This window comes from Pimephales promelas, chromosome 5 (genome assembly GCF_988280905.1).
Source record: "Pimephales promelas chromosome 5, fPimPro1.hap1.1, whole genome shotgun sequence".
NCBI classification, from domain to species: Eukaryota; Metazoa; Chordata; class Actinopteri; order Cypriniformes; family Leuciscidae; genus Pimephales; species Pimephales promelas.
The window spans coordinates 27035346-27053563 of NC_142773.1; the positions used below are offsets into that span (position 1 = coordinate 27035346).

The 18218-nt window shown below is 40.5% G+C and overlaps 1 protein-coding gene across 12 annotated transcripts in view; it reads right to left on the bottom strand.

Moving 5' to 3' along the window:
* Positions 1-18218, bottom strand: part of rnf220a (ring finger protein 220a) — a 123150-nt gene that overhangs the window by 17447 nt on the left and 87485 nt on the right. For 2 of the 12 annotated variants that reach the window (XM_039676642.2, XM_089131202.1), the window contains exons 3-9: positions 15989-16118; positions 10542-10590; positions 7894-7989; positions 5675-5717; positions 4270-4374; positions 3206-3249; positions 2346-2472 (exon numbers count right to left, since the gene is read on the bottom strand). In XM_039676642.2, the coding sequence (XP_039532576.2) occupies positions 2346-2472; positions 3206-3249; positions 4270-4374; positions 5675-5717; positions 7894-7989; positions 10542-10590; positions 15989-16118 (594 nt within the window). Of the gene's footprint in view, positions 1-2345; positions 2473-3127; positions 3250-4269; positions 4375-5674; positions 5718-5868; positions 6100-7893; positions 7990-10541; positions 10591-15988; positions 16119-18218 lie in introns of those variants that run through there. The other 10 variants (XM_039676640.2, XM_039676644.2, XM_039676645.2 and 7 more) reach the window with 7 other exon arrangements.

The window sequence follows — 18218 nt, forward strand, 5'->3', positions numbered from 1 at the left end:
ATGTCGTGGCTAAGAAGGGGGACGCAGAGATCCCACAGAAAGAGGACATGAAACATGACCTCTCCTTCACCATGTTGCCATGACATCTATCTGCCTTTCGCAGTGTGTGTCGCAGGTCAGAGTTCATCCAATCAGGATGGCATTTACCATGTATGCCTGCCAGGGAGGGGGCTCAAAGTAGCCATCTCTCAAGGTTCTTTACAAAGACGAGCGACGGGCCTCTGTTCTTCTTTCCTGACGGCACCAAATCTCTTCCATCTCTGCCTGTGACTGCCATCGCTATCTCTTCATCAGCACAACAGCCCTGCTAAGCCACGGACACGGGAGGCCTTACGGGCCTCCGACACAAACTGATCCTCTTCGATTTCTCTCTTCCTCTTGGTCTCTCTTTTCCCTTATCATGCTCTTTTTGTTCAGTTTAAAGCATTTCCTCTCTGCTTTTTTCCTAGGTCCTCAAAGAAGGAGAGGGGCTGGTGCTTCAGAGACGATAGCCCTCTTATCCCATTGAAGACCCCTTTCAAGCCCCCCATCCCCCACAGTCTAGCTCCCCCTGGGCAGGAGGGATTCTGCGATGCAGGCCGATTGAATGCTTGAGGACTTCAGCTGAGCTTTCAAGGCAAAATCCACCTTCTGAGTATCCTGGTGGGAGCTTTCAAGTGGCCCCTGGGCCACCGAGTCACTTCTCACCAGGTCCCCCCTCTATCGCCATTACACCGGTGCCTGTGCTGAAGATAAAGGGCTGGAGAGCTTCTGTACAGACACATGCAGAATTGATCTGGGCCACTGTCTGTCTGGCCAGGCGTTAGAGGAGCAACTCCGTTTCTTTTCTTAATCCACACAGCTTTGCAATCTGTTCTTTGCTTGGGATCGAACAGCCTTTCCATTTAAGAGTGCAGCAGTTTACAAAAGACCACTGAGGGAGGAAACCAACTCCTTTTCTAAATATGAAAAGGACAGTGAGGGGGGGAAACAGACGTTTTTGATAGGCATTCACTTGGCACTTTCTCTAAAGTGCCAACTCCACAAACTTAACCGAAGAAATAAACCCCTTTCAATATAACTGATCCAACATTGAGAAAGTTCCAAGATAAAAATCTGAAGTATGGAGGAATGACTGACACTTCCTCCCAAGTGTAAAAATAATCTGAGGAGGTAAATAATTTATGAACCAACTAGAATTCCCTGGAAAGTCTTTCAATGAGTGTGGCAGCACATCTAAAAGGGTCTTAGGGAGCGAGTGTGTATGTGATAGAGAATGTCCCAGGTGAGCAAAGTTAGGTTGGGAGCTATAATTGCATTCCTGCAGCGGGGGAAGCCCAGGGGTCAGCGGCCCATTTTTCTCACACACATCTCTGTACTGGGTGAGTCGGGTCAATTGCACAGCTAAATGTGTTTTCCTTTGACTCCGTAAAGGCCGAAAAGGGCCTGCCAGAACTCACCTTGTCTGGACTACAGCTGCCTAGCCTATAAATGAACACACTTGAACAGGTTGATCTTGGGGTACATTGAGAATAAAATGAATGTACCCTCATTAAACAGTTTAAAGGTTGCAGTGATCTTTGACAGCTATTTGACAACCTTGTGTATATATTATATACACATCTTTATTATATATGTTTATATGTATTTTTTTTCCACACTCACCTAAAGGATTATTAGGAACACCATACTAATACTGTGTTTGACCCCATTTCGCCTTCAGAACTTTTTGGTCATAATTCCACAAACCGTGTTTTGGTGGAAGAAGAATGATGAGTACCATCCCAAGAACACCATCCCAACTGTGAAGCATACTGTAACCCCTTTTGCCTCGATCTGGAGGATATCGCTGAGGTATTGCTGCAAAAAAGGTTCACTGACACGCACGGGTATACCTCTTCCCGTCATAGCAATCTGTCGCGCTGGTCGTGTTTGACCATTTGTTTGACTGGTGTAGTAACAATAATTAGGGGGAGTGGCTTTTGCAAACGTCAATTGAGTGCAGAGGGATTACCTTTCTTGGTTCGGTTGAAACGCCCCATAATCACAGCCAAATGGAGCAGTATCAGACTCACATTCTGACTAGAATCTGAGTATGACAACGTCAGGCTAGTAATTGTGTGGCCAGTGCTACAAAACTTTCTGTTTGGCCAATGATTGTTCAGAAAAGTTAAGAGTACAGGCCTCAAATATTAACCTGTTTTCACAATTAAAATAAATAAGAAATGTTTCTTAAGCACCAAATTAGCATATTACAATGATTTATTCTAAAATTATTTTAGTTTTAAAATTAAATATTTCACAATATTACCATTTCTACTTTAGAGACTATTTTCAAAAACATTAAAAAGCCAAAAAACACTTACCTCTGAAACCACCCTCCAATAATGTAGTAGCTCGGACCCTCTTCTGTCCGCACCACTCGTACTCCTCAAACCGCGTTCCATTCTCTCCTTCAACATCCGCGGAATCCTCTTCTGTTGTGCCTTCCCTCTGAGAGAACAAAACCACTTATCAAAAATGTACCAACACACCTCAATCGGTCCACTCAATATAAAAAGACAAAACCACAAAGTGTGACTACATCAGAGGAAATCAAAGTAGCGCTTTCAAATCCACTAACTTCTAATGATGTCTAATTTTAGGGGCTATCAAACCACATGCAACAGAACACCGAATCCAACCACCAAGAGTACATTAGTATCATAAGAACTACTGGATTAGATGGGTTAAGAGGAACCTGCTATATAATATAAAGGGCGAGTGCTGCATCCTGAACCACTAAAATGGCTAAAAAGGAAAGCCAAGTCAGACTGTGTGAACAACAGTTTCCATTGAGCCGTTTTATAAACTCAAAGCCAAAGGACAATAAGGTGGAATATCTCTAAAGTAGGTTCAGGACGCCGAAACTGCCAAACTAAATCTGCTAAAGTGGCGGAAGAGAAAGAGGAGGAGGAGGAACACTTCAGGAAAAAGCTAATCCTTCAACTCTTCCCTGGACATCCATGAACATGATATTGTCATAAGAAACTAATTGATCATGTGAATGTGTTTTGTCAGATGCTGATGTCCAGGGAAAGGTGAGGGCAGAAAGGCCAAAGCTTCTAGAGGAGGTTGGAGGCCCAGATCACTGGGTTTATGAAGCTACCTTGAACAGACATTGTTCCACATGCCTACTCATTTCCTCCTCTGTCCCTGCCAGCGGGGTGCTGCACAGTGGACATACCTGTCCATCCTCGGGCTTCCGGCGCTTCATCTTTCCAATCCGGGCTGCAGCACAAGAGAAGAGAGACACCATGTGATAAATCAATGGAGCAAAGTGACCATAATAAACACCACAAAAATAATCCAAATTGGGACTGAGCTGTGGAAATGGTGATGATAAAATAAACCCAAAAAAGAAATGTTTCACTTAAAATTCATATTTTGGGGTTTTCTACTGATAAATATGAATTTACATAAACATTTTAATAAAATATTAAATTAATATATATTTCATTGAAATTAAAATAAAAAAATTTTTTTACATTAAACCTGTGAACAACAACAGCTAATGTGGCTGACCAAGGACATCACTGGAGTCAAGACCGGAAAAAAGAGCAATCAAAAAGAACGAGCAGCATTAAGCCCACACAGATCAAGATCCTTTACAGACTTAGCTCAAGGCTAGTTGGCATCTCTAGCCACAGAGGGAAGAAAGATGGGTTGCAAAACACGACAGTGACGTGACAGGGCTCAGAGGTGAACTCTGTCCATTAGACCTTTGTACCCAGACACCAATTCCTCCTGGTTACATCGGTGATGAGCACGAAACGGCCAGGGCTTGGATCTCTCTGGGTGTCTCGCTCTACCCCCTCCCCTCCCCGAGCACATAATTAGAAATTTAACACAGCAGAACAGCGCCTATTGCGCCGTAAGTCTCTGTCGCTTTTTCTTAACTGCAAATGGCGTGTGGGGACATTAATTTTTAGGTGGCTGTGATTGCGAATGGGGCCAAGGGGGACTGGAGGAGGAGAGGCGAGAGCTTCTGCCATTACCTCCAGGAGAGGGAGAAGAGAGAAAAGCACCGGCCACGTTGAGGGTAACGTGCGGGAGACGGGCGTCATTAAATAGCAAAAAGGCAGATTAATTAGGCACGGCAGGAGTTTTTCCAGCCGGCCCCTCACTCTGAAATCACAGTGTCTCAGATGAGAGGTGATATACATTAATAAGGGATCGGGTTTAAACAAAGGCAGCCCCATTTACCCTTACGGTGCCTGCGGCTGCGATAGAGGGGGGAGGGGGTCTTACCATGCCGCAGGCAGCAAGGGGCTAGGGGCACTCCTCTGGGCACTGGGATTGGGGGGCTTTTGAAACTTTCCTTGGCGTAGCGCCTGCACCAGCAGAGGTCATCGACTGTTGACACATGAAAAAACCAAGAGTTAAGGAGATTCTCTGCTTGGGCAGGCGCTACAGTCAAGGGAAGTTTAAAAACAGGTGGCCACAACTGACTACAAACTATACTAACTAGTCATGTCAATATTTACATAAATTCCCATAACCGATCATTGTTTAAACGAATGATCAATTCATTGCTACAATATTACTTAACCACCTGCTTTTACATCATTGAGGCTTCGCTTATTAGTGAATATAAGGAATATGACCATCACTAAACAAGTGCTTTTAAATTGGCTGACATATTAGAAGTGAAAAACAAACAGTCTCATCATTTGGTGTAGAACAGCGTAGGCTTGTAGAAATCACTCAATCGTCCACTATATGGCATGGATGCTGAGGTTGACATGGATGTCGAGCTTCTGGCAAGGCCACATAACAGACACCAGTGCTGATGAGCATTTGGCTAATGTACCCTGAGAGGTGAGGAGCTCCTTATTCGTGCCAGACGGTTACTGACACCCAGAATAACAACTGGCCTCAGGTCAGAGAGCTCCCATCTCTCACCAACCCTCCTCACAGGTTCAGCGAATCCATCACACCCACCGACTAATGACTACCGGTATGCTTTTGGGGGTTCAGGTAACCATACAAAATGAACAGACTCACTGTGATCTCACAACAAGATCAGTCTTCAGAGCATGTAGTGTTATTATCAGGTAATGCGCACTGAGCAGAATGTCATGTAAATGCCGCAAAACCGTATTATTTTATCAGGAAAAGGTTATATACAGGTTATATATTACTCCAATCTTGCCAATATTTCCTTGTGTTGTCAGATATTTATAAGGAGCTGATTTTGACATTTATCTGCATTTCGTTGTACACAGACACACATTGATTAATCATACTTCTTGTTTTAAATGAATAGACTGATATTCAAATATTTAATTAAACAAATAAGACTATTATTTGCATCAAATATTACTGCATGTAATCAGACTGTAGAAGTAAATGCTGCACTGTTAATTAAACTCTATTTAAATATAACAGTTTTGACTTAATATTTCATTTTTTTCATTGATGCCAAAATAATAATTACATCATACATCAATAATAATAATATAAAACATAAAAGAAGAGACTGCTGGGTAAAGGAAAGTTTTCCATTATTAACCACAATATTTGTACTGATATAAACTATTACAGCATTAAATGGATGATAACTACGTTTTTTAAAGCAGATGTCAACAGATAAACATTCATAGTACACATAAACACTCAAGATTCTCTTGTTGCAGGGTGAAAATATACATACCATTCAATCGTGTTTGCCTGTTAGCTCGCACTCGTAAAAATGTCTGCAGGTGAAAAAAAGAGAACAGGGAAAAATCTGTCATTCATTTAACTGCATTTATCATATATTTAAGAGGGCTTTAATGATCCGCGAATAACTAGATTGCGCTGGATTCTGCAGCACATCTCTGCTGTCTTGATGTAAACAAAACCTACTTCTCTCTTGCCATTGCTCTGCAACTCCTCTTCCATGGCAAACGCCACAACCCCCCAAACTCATTTGGCTTACTAAAGCATGAAGCCTGGATAACTCTTCTTCATAACGCAGATAAGAGACCAAATAATACATTTACGAAGGATGAATACGGATTGAAAATGTTAGGCTCACTAGTGCAGTTCGTTTCAGCGCGCCATCGCCGCCATACTGCTACCGGTCATGTGACCTTCACGTCAAAAGTGACGGTATAGTGCAGTTCCGTCTCTCGCCACTGGGGCGCAGCAGTATTTAAATGACACAAATGCTGATCTGTGCTGTTCATTTAGGTCTCAACAAACTCTCCTTACTTGAAATCCAACCCGAAATCACTGTAATAAAAAATGTATTTTTTTTATAGCTATTACACGATTGTGAGATTAATTATTTAAATAACCTTTTCTCTTTTGAGCATTGTAATTTTCTTGTAAGATATGAAACTTGTGTAACTGAGGCTATTCCATGGTATTTTGTGTTAGAAAAAGACATTGAAGAGAAATTCTGAAAAGATTGCATAGCATCTGACAAAACAATTCAAGTATAGCCTAATATATATTCCTAATATACAGTATGTATGTATTAATATAAGTTATGAGAATATTTTTCTTTAAAGTTAGTGCTAACATTTGAACCTTTCAAAAAGCACTCATCGATTATTTGATATTTAAATGCATTTTCCATTTTTTTATAATAACTTTAATAGAAGTACAGGTCCATTTAGGTCCTCATTATCACCACCAGCCATCACCTGTTAAGCCCCATTACAGAATTAGCATTCTGCTAACCTCAACAGGCCAGATGTGATGTTGGGAACAGGTTCAGGCCCTAACATTCGACTCATGTACAGCATAATGTATAGGCAAAAGGCCATTGCTGTTGAAAGTCAGTGTATTTTATGATGGTATTCTATGTTAATGGTCCCGAGTCCACACCAGACAGATTAGGTGGTTACAAAAGAAGATCATGAATTTTAGGGAAAAGGCATGAGGTAATTTGAGTATTGACTATATTATTTTCACAATTGCATATCAGTAATTCCTTTTAGTTTTGTAATGTTAGAGGCAAATTCGAAGACTTATTAGGACCATGCAGGAGCGCCTTCTTATAATGTGCAAAGATCTGTCCGGCTATTGTTTTAATTGAGAAATTCTCTCACTTCTGGGGCTCTTGAGGGACAGATAGACACAGAGCAAAATATCCCACAGAGCCACAGCTCCAAGGGGAAAGGAGGAAGAAAACAAACGTGTCAAGGACACTGGAGCACAGAGATGATATCCGGGGCTCGGGGCAGCGTAGATTAGCCCAGGGTTAAACTATGGATGATTACATATCAGAGCAGAACACACATTACAACCTGAGTAAACCTGAGGCTGGAGATTAGCAGAAAAGATCTCAGCCTGTTTTAATACGTCCAGCAGTCAGATCCAGGCTGGGATAAGATGGAGACAATATTGTGGAGAATAAAAACTGGATTCACATAGAGACATTATTCTAGACTATCCTTTATTTGCTATTATTTGACGTTTTAACATCTTTTCATTTTCACCGAGAAATTTACTTTAATTCATACATGTGTGTTGTTTCCCTTATGGTTGTCATTTGTGCCAAAATCAATATGTTTAACACAGTTATTGTTGAACTGAACAGTAAAGCCAAAATAAATGCATATGGGATGTCCTTCAAATCCATTAGCTTTGATTCAATAGCAATTTACTAAAATTTTAATGTAATAAGCCATACAGTAAAAAATTCTGCCAGTTACAATGCTACACTTTTGAAATGGTTATTTATGTCTTCACGTCCTGTTGACAAAAATCAAGGTTCACAGTGTAACATCTCGGATAAAACACCAACTTTTAGCGACATGGTGCCTCCCACACAGCGAGACAGGGTTTCAGCGGTCTGTGTGTGTGGAGTGCCAGAACTGCACAGTCTGTCAGTCTGCATATGTGACAGACTCTCTCTCTTTCTGAGGTTTGCAGTCTCACCTGGTATCTGTCAGAATGGTGAGCTTCATCAGAGGAGAGCGGGGACACAACTGGAGACTCGCCCTCACGTTTGATGTGCACTGACAACAGGAGAGACTAGCAAGACGGAGAGAAACACAAAAACCAAGAGAAAGAGGTGAGCAGCCATCCGCTAGACAAACGTGTCATCCACAGAACTGATGGTGCTGTAGCTGGTGTAAAAAAAAAAAAAAAAAAATACACGCAAGAACTCCAAATCCGGTGTGTTGAAACAATGTGATTGATGTGAACAAATGTTGACAGATAACCATTAACTGCCATTTCGGCTTCAAACTGTGTGTGTTGACAGGACATCAGTGTTTAGAGTAATGGATGCTTCGACAGAGGAATAGAGAAAAAGCAGGACACCAGACGGCATGACAGTACACTTTGATCACCTGCTACGGCCCGCCTTGTGCTGAGACGTAACAGGCCTGTCCTTCTGAACACTTAATTGACTTAATTTCTCAAATGACTGAGGACAGGGGGAAGGGGAAATACTGCTTATACTTTCCCGAGAGTCTTGATCTCCGTCCTGCTTTTATGAGGCGGCTATAAAATATTTGTATTTACAATCTGCTCTGATTAATCAGAGTGAGAGGAGGTGTAGCTACTTTAGTGGCTGACAACTGTAATCTAATATTAATACGTGAAAAATGGCAGCCTTTCTCTATGGGAACAGTAAATTAGACATTATGCATGGCTCCTTATGCTTTTGAATCGCAAGGTCAGGAAACAATTTATTTGTGATCTCAAAACCTTTGGAGCTCGGGGAATACAGAGTGTGCCAAAGAGAGAGCATTTGTGCTAAGTGTTTACACGGGTCTACTAGCGTATCTGCGTATGTGATATTTAACTGTTTCGTTGTCCAGAGAAAATGAATAACATGGCTAGTTCAGTACAGGTAATCCGACTTGAAGCAATAATGTTATAATGAATAAAATTGTCAAAATATAATGTAATGTAATAATAAAGGTTATACATTACCGTTCAAAAGTTTGGGTTTGTTAAGGTTTTAAAAATTTTTTTTAAAAGTCTTATAGCTCACAAATGCTACATTTATTTGATCAAAATACAGATTCATTTTAAATGTTTAGCATTATTACTTAAGTCTTCGTTGTCAAGATCCTTCATAAATCATTCTGATTTAGTGCACACTGCTCAATAAACATGCCAGTTGCACTGCCTAATATTTTTGTAGAAACTGTGATGGATTTTTCTCAGGATTATTTGATGGAAAGAAAGTTCAAAAGAACCTTTTAATCATTTAGAAGATGTTTCAATTCATTTTAAATAGCTCAAATTCCTGTAAAATACCTGAAAGTCATTATATAATTTGCACACTGTCGTGTAGCACCAGCAGTAGCAGTGCTGCAGATGTTAGCATGGTTACTGTGCCGCCTACCACCGTTGGCCTTCACCCCATTGGATTAGGAGCCGCACAGACTGGCATGGAGTCGCTATGGCAATTGCGGCTTGAGAGAGGTGTGAAGACGGGCCAACTCGGCCCAGGGTTAATCCCCTTTAGAACTAGCGAGCTGGGCCTGATCTGCCTGCTTACCATGTTTTAAAGGAAAAGTATGGACCCCCTCCACCATCCCAGCTAGCCTCTTCATTTTCCACATACTCCTACGGAATACTAAGTGTGCGCTATTGAATGCTCAGTCACGCCTCACATGGCCTGTTCTCTAACCCGCTCCCATGTCTTCTGGCTTCCATGCTTTTTCCATACTCTCCAACTGTGGGTCCGAAGCAAAGGATTTGCCCTCTGGAACGAGGGACAATCATACGAAGACGGTGCGTTTATTATCATCGTTCTTGTTGAACTGCTCATTTCTTCTCAAACCGTCTAGAGAATGTCTTTAGTGAATGTGAGGTTGGCATTTCTGGTATTTGCAAAGGTTCATAGCATCATAAAATCTGTAAACTGAATGTGAAATGCCTGACGTGTCGCAGCACTCTCCACTGACAATGTCATATCATCCTGTAATTTGTACTTGTTCAATAATATGCCATATTTATGCTTAAAGGTATAGTTCACCCATGCCATTACTTGTACGACTTTCTTTCTTTTGTGGACATTTTGAAGAGTGTTTCAATTATTTTGGTCTAAAAGAACAATGGAACCCATTGACTCATTGTAAGGACCTGAAAAATATCTTTGAGGGCAAGATGAGAGAGTAAATGATGACAAAATATTCATTTGTGGGTGAACTATCCATTTAACATCCTCGCTGGAAATGAAATACAACTGTTTATAGCGCATTAAAACTCTCTAGTGAATCTTGTGGTGATTGCACAACATAATTCAATTGATGTGGATGGAAATTTAATTGGGGAAATACGCTTGGCCTCTTCCTCCTTTTAAGACAATGAGACTAAAAAACATTGGTATCATTTTCCATGTCCAGGTCTTTTGAATAAGCAGTCAGGAAACATAGAAAGCTTTAAGTAAATTACTGCAGGAAATAAAGCCAGAAGTTTGCGGCCACTCTATTTTATCCAGTAGTTACACAAGACTCCTTTAACATCTTTATCTAGGAAACAGAGCTCTAATTGCCATTAATTGTGGCTGAGCCTATCAGTGAGCATAATGATTTAAAATGGCTCCACGTTGGTGGCCATCTTACCTTTGGTGTGCCTGGAGCCGCGTTGATGTCCTTGTGTGATGGGTTCTTGCTGTCAGGGGGAAAAAGACACTGTGAGAGGTGACTATAACCAAAAAAAATGCTTCAGATGGCTATAACATATCATGTGATCAAAATTGAGGAAACCATACATACAATTTGGGAATCAGCCATAAAAAAACCCCATTTTTTGACCACTCTTCTGAATATCAAGGTCAATGTCTCAATGTCTTTCGGCCCTGCATCTAATCGATGAGACTTGACTTGACACCAAATGACCATTGAAGAGGACATGTTCACAGCTGCTCTGCTGTGCACAACGTGCTCTGATGTTAATTTCAATGTAATGTGATGTGCGGGAGCAACTTGTTGGAATGATGGCTGATCTATTTTGATCATGTGTCACAGCACTGGCTATATCACCTTTTGACTGAACAGAAACTGCAATCTGTCATTTCGAAAAGATGTAACTTTTGTCTCCTAAGGAACCGTACCACATGTGTCTCCTCCATCAACACTCACTTTAGCTCAGTCACGTTGAGCACTCCCCTGTTGGCCTCACTTAGGACCCGAACGGGCCTTCAAAGGGACAGATGAGACAAAAGAGAACAAAGCCACACAAATCACACTTTTAATCATCTGGGGATGGAAAATGGGGGGGAAAAAAATCGAGAGCAGTTTCAAACCCATCCTCTATGCCACTCAATCCAGGCAGCCCTGGGTCATGCTGTATTTGAAACAATTACTGTCCAAAAGTACGACTGCTAAGCAGATTTGGGTTATAATTTTTTTATTGAAGTAATCATTCTCATGGATGCTTCCATCCAGACCTGATCGCCCCCACCACAACCCTCCCGCAGTTAGACTAAGGCAGAAGGAAATAAATGATTTTGCGGTTATTTGATTTGTCAGTGAAACGCCTTGGGCACTTAGGACTTTGAAATATGTTGAGGACAATGCACTGGCTTGTAAACATTGTATTAAAGAGGAAGAGAATGGCAGAGAGAGAGAAAAAAGGGTGGGGGGGGCGACTCCTTCTCGAGTCTGGCGGGTGGATTGTACATTGAATCTTTGCCTTGTGGACATTGTGGATTGAGGATGACTGATTGGAAGGCAGGAACTATTAAACGGGGCGGCTAAAGCATCCAAGACAATAGGAAAGGACATATCAAATCGGATTCCTTTCTGAAACATTAATATCTGTCCTGCCATCTCTCTTTTCTCTGCTGTCTTTTTGTGTCTCTTGCTTTTTTTCCACTGTCTGTCATTCTAGCTGAATCTCATTTAGAGTCGCATAGATTGGCCACTGCTGGGTGTTTATAAAGCAGCGTGATGACGACCTGAGAAACAATGACAGGGCAACATCACCCATGTCATGTTCGTTTTCAATCAGACCCAGAGAGACGGTTGCAATGAAACTGAATTAGCCTAAACTGAAAGTCTGATCCAGTAGACGAACTTGTCACTGGACAAAAGAAACTGAGTACATGGATCCTGTTTGCGTTCATTTAGATTTGAAACAGATGTGCAGTTCCTGCTTTGACAGATGGAGTTACAGTACAGTGTGTGGACTGGCTAAAGAGGCTCAAATGTAATAAATGACAGGTGAAGGCAGGGTTTGGTGTTTTGCTCCGCCTCTACACTTAGGTAATAAGCCTGAAGCCCACCTTTTCTGAAGTCAGCATGATTGATCTGACAGCCAGGGGAGAAAAGAAAGAGAAGGGGACAGAGAGAAAAGATGAGACAGAGGAGAAGAAAGAGACAACACAAATCAGGAAGCAGGCCTTGAGAGGGGATAAATTGCCCCATCGGTGGCAGTGCGCTGTTTGCAAGATAATAAACAGACTCCTCGGCATCATAAATCCGCCCAGCGTGGCACAGTGAATCTCGGTGACCTCACACATCTCCTCATGTCAAAAAAACCCCCACTAAGATACACTTCATACCCCGTAGCACTCTAAATGCCCCCTCTTCACTCATTGTACGCCCTTAGTATCTCAAAAAACTATTTTCCCGCTAGTGGGACATGCAGGGAAGAACAATGGCAGAAATACACTCTTTACTACATTAGAGATGCCACACAGGACCTGAACTATAGTACCTGGGGGATATCATGTAATGGTAGGTACTGTATATAGAGCACACAAGTTCATTTAAGGCTTGTGTGCAAAGAATAATGCATAAATCATGATGGATTTTTGCAGTGAAAATACTAGCATTTTAAACAGAACCATCATGTAAGTGTTGAGCAAGTGATACTCTTTAAGGTAGAGGGTTTAAGACTTTTTGAAGCCAAGGATCCAAAAATAGGATGATCCCTTTGCAAAGGACCTGTGTGAGGAAAATTTGTGTAAGTGTGATTTTAGAATTTGAATAATTACCATTTATCTTGACATTGTACTAATCTTAATATTTGAATAAACAATAATATTTTGAAATAATTATTACTAATTCAAATTATAATTTCTATAGTCTTTTAACTACAAATATGGGTCCAAAGTAAATAAAAAATACACTTTTCTTAGGATATATGTGAAGAGTTCAGATGCAAAAGCCTCTAAATGCCATTTGAAATTTTCTTCTTTAATGATGATTTTTATCAAACTTGTATATTTAAGTTCAGTAATTTCACTTAAATAACAATTAATAGGTAATTATCAATGCCATTTAAGTGAAATCACTGAACTTAAATATACAAGCTTGATCAAAGTTATCATTCTAGAAGAAAATTTCAAATGGCACTTAGAGGCTTTTGCATCTGAACTCTTCATATGTATTACTTTATGAATTTCCCACATTATCAGTTTAAAATGATTCACTGTGTGCCCCTGACTTCAAAACGCCACAATCTGGACAAACCGATCTTTCCCATTCCCTTCTTGCAGCCAAATTCAGCTAGACTGAGAAGAGAGAGGGAGCGAGAGAGAGAGAGAGGGAGCTGGTGAAAATTGAATAAATGCCAGTCGACAGTTGGGGGGTTGTAAGCTGGAGATAAAGATTGCTTTTCGTGTCGTTTGCCACCCGGATCTCCCTCGCTCCGCTGGAGGCAAATTGATTACGTGGAGAAGTTGGGAAAGGGTGGGGGAATATGTAGATTGCTGTGGCCCTCAGAGCAGGCAGACGGTTAAAGGGCATGATGGATTTCCATTTCCATACATGAAGAGCGGATGACGAGTCAGGAGAAGGGACACAGCGATACGGCCACAGGGGAGAGAGAGAGAGAGAGGAGTGTGGCGACGGGTTCCAATCTCACACACACACACACACACGCTCACCCGCATCCACTCAGACATCTGCCTAATGCTACATCTTAAATAGCTTTCCCCATTTTACATGCACTCAAGTCTCATTTGGTGCAGAATGAAACGCTATCATTAAAGGGAGATTTACTACAAATTGCCACAAATTCGCCATGTCACTTCCAATGATCTGTGTGTGCTAGCATGTGTTGAGCGAAGCTCCGCCTGTGAGGAAGTATACAGGGAAAGAAGACGGCAGCAGTTACCCAGAGTCCCACACTGATTGAAAGAGAACCAACAAAGCAATGCCGTGACTGCTCGGTGTACCGCAGGATTGCCTAAATTGTGTCCAATATTGTTAATGCAAATGGCGTAGATTAACAAAAATTGGACCATTTCAACTTTACTGTAGATTTTTAGAAAAGATATCAACAACATTTGTAATACTCCTGAACCATGGCAAAATTCCCATGATGAGCAACACCATGATCTATCCAGATATGATGATATAAAGTTTTCTTTTTTATCATTGCTTGTTTTATTTTATTGTCAAGGTGTGCTTTCTTCAGCAGAACACAAAAGAAGCTATTTCTTTTTAAAATAGCTAAAAGTCAATGGGGACCAAAACAACTTTGGACACCATTACATTTCACTGTATGGATAAATAACATTTTTCAAGAATATCTTCTTTTGTGCTGCATGACGATGGTGAATAAATGATGACAGAAAAGAAATGCAAAAATAGGATGATCCCTTTGCAAAGGATCTGTGTGAGGAAAATATGTAAGTGTGATATTAAAAATTAAATCATTACCATTTATCTTGAATTTTTTTTATTTATCATCAAGGTGTGATTTCTTCAGCAGAACAGAAACGAAGCTATTTTTTAACTGTTTTTTACATTTAATGAAAGTCAATGGGGACCAAAACAACTTTGGACACAATTACATTTCACTGTATGGATAAATAACATTTTTCAAGAATATCTTCTTTTGTGCTGCCTCACACAGGTCCTTTGCAAAAGGATCATCCTATTTTCCTTTCTGTCATCAATTATTCACCATCATGTTGTTACAAATTGTTACAAAGCAAACGACACTATCCCTACCTGATGATTAGCTGTAATTTAGATCAATTGAACAGCAAAGAAAGCAAAGAAAATATTAAAGTATGTTTAGGACAAAGTGTAATAGAATATTGTCAAACTACTGAATATAAGTTAATTCCGTAGTCTTCTAATTTTGTCCATCTCTTCTAATAAGTCCATCTCTCTCCTACTCTATATCCTAAATCAGTATTTAAGTGATTGCACTGCCTATAGCCCAGGAAAATAACTCTCTTGGCTATAAGCAGGGGTTAAAAGGAGTGCAGGAAAGGCTAAATCACGGCCTGTAATGTCGAGCGGCATCCAACCCTGACAGACCGGGAGCAATGATGCAATTTCCTTAAATAACCACCACCGGCAAACAGGCAGAATCGATCGAGGCCCAGAGCCATGTCAGTGTCCACAGTCACTACCCACAGGGGAGGGCGGCCCACTGCCCTTTATTAATTATTAAAAGACAACTCCTCACCGCCGTGTGATGGATAACACTCGTGCAGAAAAGACATCCTGCTGAGAATTAATATCTCCCTCTCTCTTTCTCCCTGTGTCCCCGTTTGAAGCCCAGCAGCATAATCTATTAAAAACGAAAAGGGGGATACGATTCGCAGCATGAGGTCTATGACATGCCTGTGACCTATAGATTCAAACGACATTGTTTCTTGTTATGGCTAATGTTCCTTTGAGCTCACAGAGTGAGATTTCCTGTCTGGGTTGGGCGGACGGTGTATGAGAACTCAGCGTTTTAACCTGGTCAAGTTGATGTACCAGCAGCAGGGTCCTGGGCCATTGCTTCAGGCTGCCATGGCCTGTGTGAAGATCTCAGGCAGTGGATGAATGATAGGTTCTGTGCTGGATCTCTGTGATCATCTGACCATACTTAACCTGGCCACATGAAAGGCATAAGCGCATGTGGGCTGATGGATGACAGGGAGAAAAAGCACCTGTTCTGCTGCTGCATTACACCAGTAGCAGGTGTCCTTACTGCTGATTTCTAGATCAAACTCTTGTGTGAGGGAGAGCAGCCAATGTGCTTCATTTGTCTGGGAGACGGTGACAAGAACTGATGGAGCTGTCAGAAGACGACAGGTACAGATGTGAGAGTCTACCTGATGTGCATGTGGGTGAGCCTCTCCATCTCCTGCTCCATGTGCTCCAGGAGTTCTCCTGGACGCAGCAGCACCTGACAGATGGGGCAGATGGGAGCCTGACTGTCATAGAGTGACACCTTCTTCTTACCTGAGAACAGAAAGATAGAGAAAGAGAAGAGAAAATAAGGTTTATTTATCATCATTAAAAAAATGGGAAATTTTTAGATACTCAAGATTATTTTGTTCGTCAGAGCCAGTGTTGTTACTGTCAACCAAAACTAAAACTTTTAAAAATGTTTTCATTAACTGAAAAAAAATCTGAAATAAAATAAATATTGTATGAAACACAAAATTGAAATAAAAATAAATTTAAGCTAAATAGAAATATTAATAAATAATAAAAAAAATTACAAAAGCATATGATAAAATTATATATATATATATATATATATATATATATATATATATATATATATATATATGAAGAGTTCAGATGCAAAAGCCTCTAAATGCCATTTGAAATTTTCTTCTTTAATGATGATTTTTATCAAACTTGTATATTTAAGTTCAGTAATTTCACTTAAATGGCAATGATAATTACCTATTAATTGTTATTTAAGTGAAATTACTGAACTTAAATATACAAGTTTGATAAAAATCATCAATAAAGAAGAAAATTTCAAATGGCATTTAGAGGCTTTTGCATCTGAACTCTTCATATATTATAGCACATAATTTCAGGATTGAGTCCAACTTATATTGTGTACATACTCTCACTCTCCTCAAATTTTTCCTATTCACTGTCACATGCAGAATATCTCCAAAATATAATTTAAAAGAAGATTACATTTTTGTGGGAAATCACAAAATAACACCCAACAATACAGTAGCATTGGCCCAGTTTATATACTGTATAGTACATTTCAAGATGAGCACGGGTCAGATGAGTGCTCAAAGTCTTTTTTCCTCTCTCCGGACTGTGTGGATTAAGTGGCTCAGATTTCTGCCGAAGGAGAATCCGTCATACTCGGCCTCCTGTCTCCTGTTCCCTCATTAAACCAGATCCACAGCTCCGCACAGTTACGCCACTGAGCGTTTGACACTTCACTGACACTGACACTGTATCTCGCACACACACTTTATATACACATATCAACTCACCAATGGACAACAACATTTCATCAGACACTGTATTATAAAGAACCACTATTCTCAGTTATTATGAAATGCACAGTAATTTAAAACAATCAGGCTGTCTGAGTACAAATATATGAAGTTTATCTTTTTATACTGTGTATTGAAAGCAGGCATGTGTACGTGCGTTCACATCTGAGCACATGGCCGTGTTTATTATTGTCAAAGTCCATCTGTGTGGGTGGCTGTGTGTATCAAGGCTGCGTGTGAGTAACTAACACATCTGTTGCATGTGAATTATCTAACGTGCAGCTCTGTAAATGAGCGAAAAAACATTTCCTGTTTCACTCTGCTATCTCCTAATCTCTCAGATCTGGAACTAGCCAATCAAAGTGACTATTTTTAGCCCTCTGGGACAATAGATCCTCCCTCAAACAGGATATCCTGGATGAACTCACTGTTACCGACAGACTACAGCTGTAAGCAGCTGCAGACCCGAGGCGCAAATGTATACACAAACAGGAAGTGACGAAATCACTTTTAGGAAATTCTCTGAGATGTACACATGCTAGATAATTCACTAGCATTAGCTTTCTTTACATATGCCAGGGCGGTTGCAAGGTCATTGCTAGGGAGTTCTAGGTGGTTGCTGGGGGAACTTATTATCATGACTTTTTGAATGGTTGATAGAGTGTTGTCATATGGTTGCTAGGATGTTCTTAGTGGTTGCTAGGTCAAAAGAGCTTTAGTTATCACTACTAAAAATGGTGTATAGTTAGTGATCACATCTTGATACTTATAACCTTTTATTTAATGTGCTTAATGTACATAAAAAAATGCAAAATTTGGTTTCCATTGCACACTGGGAAAAAGCAGATCCATTGTCAATTATCAAAGTGTGTAGCAAACATCTGATGTTTTCAGGTTGGCTGGAATGTCTGGGAGGCAGCTATTGATCTGTTGCAGTAGGGGTTAGTGAGCATCTTTTCTCGAGATGATGAGGTAACTTGAGGGCAGGTTGCAAACAGATGTACAAACACACATAGACACACAAAAATGGGGCTGTAATCCTGGTTCTTCTCTCTACATAAAGCCCTGGGCTCAGTATGAGCCC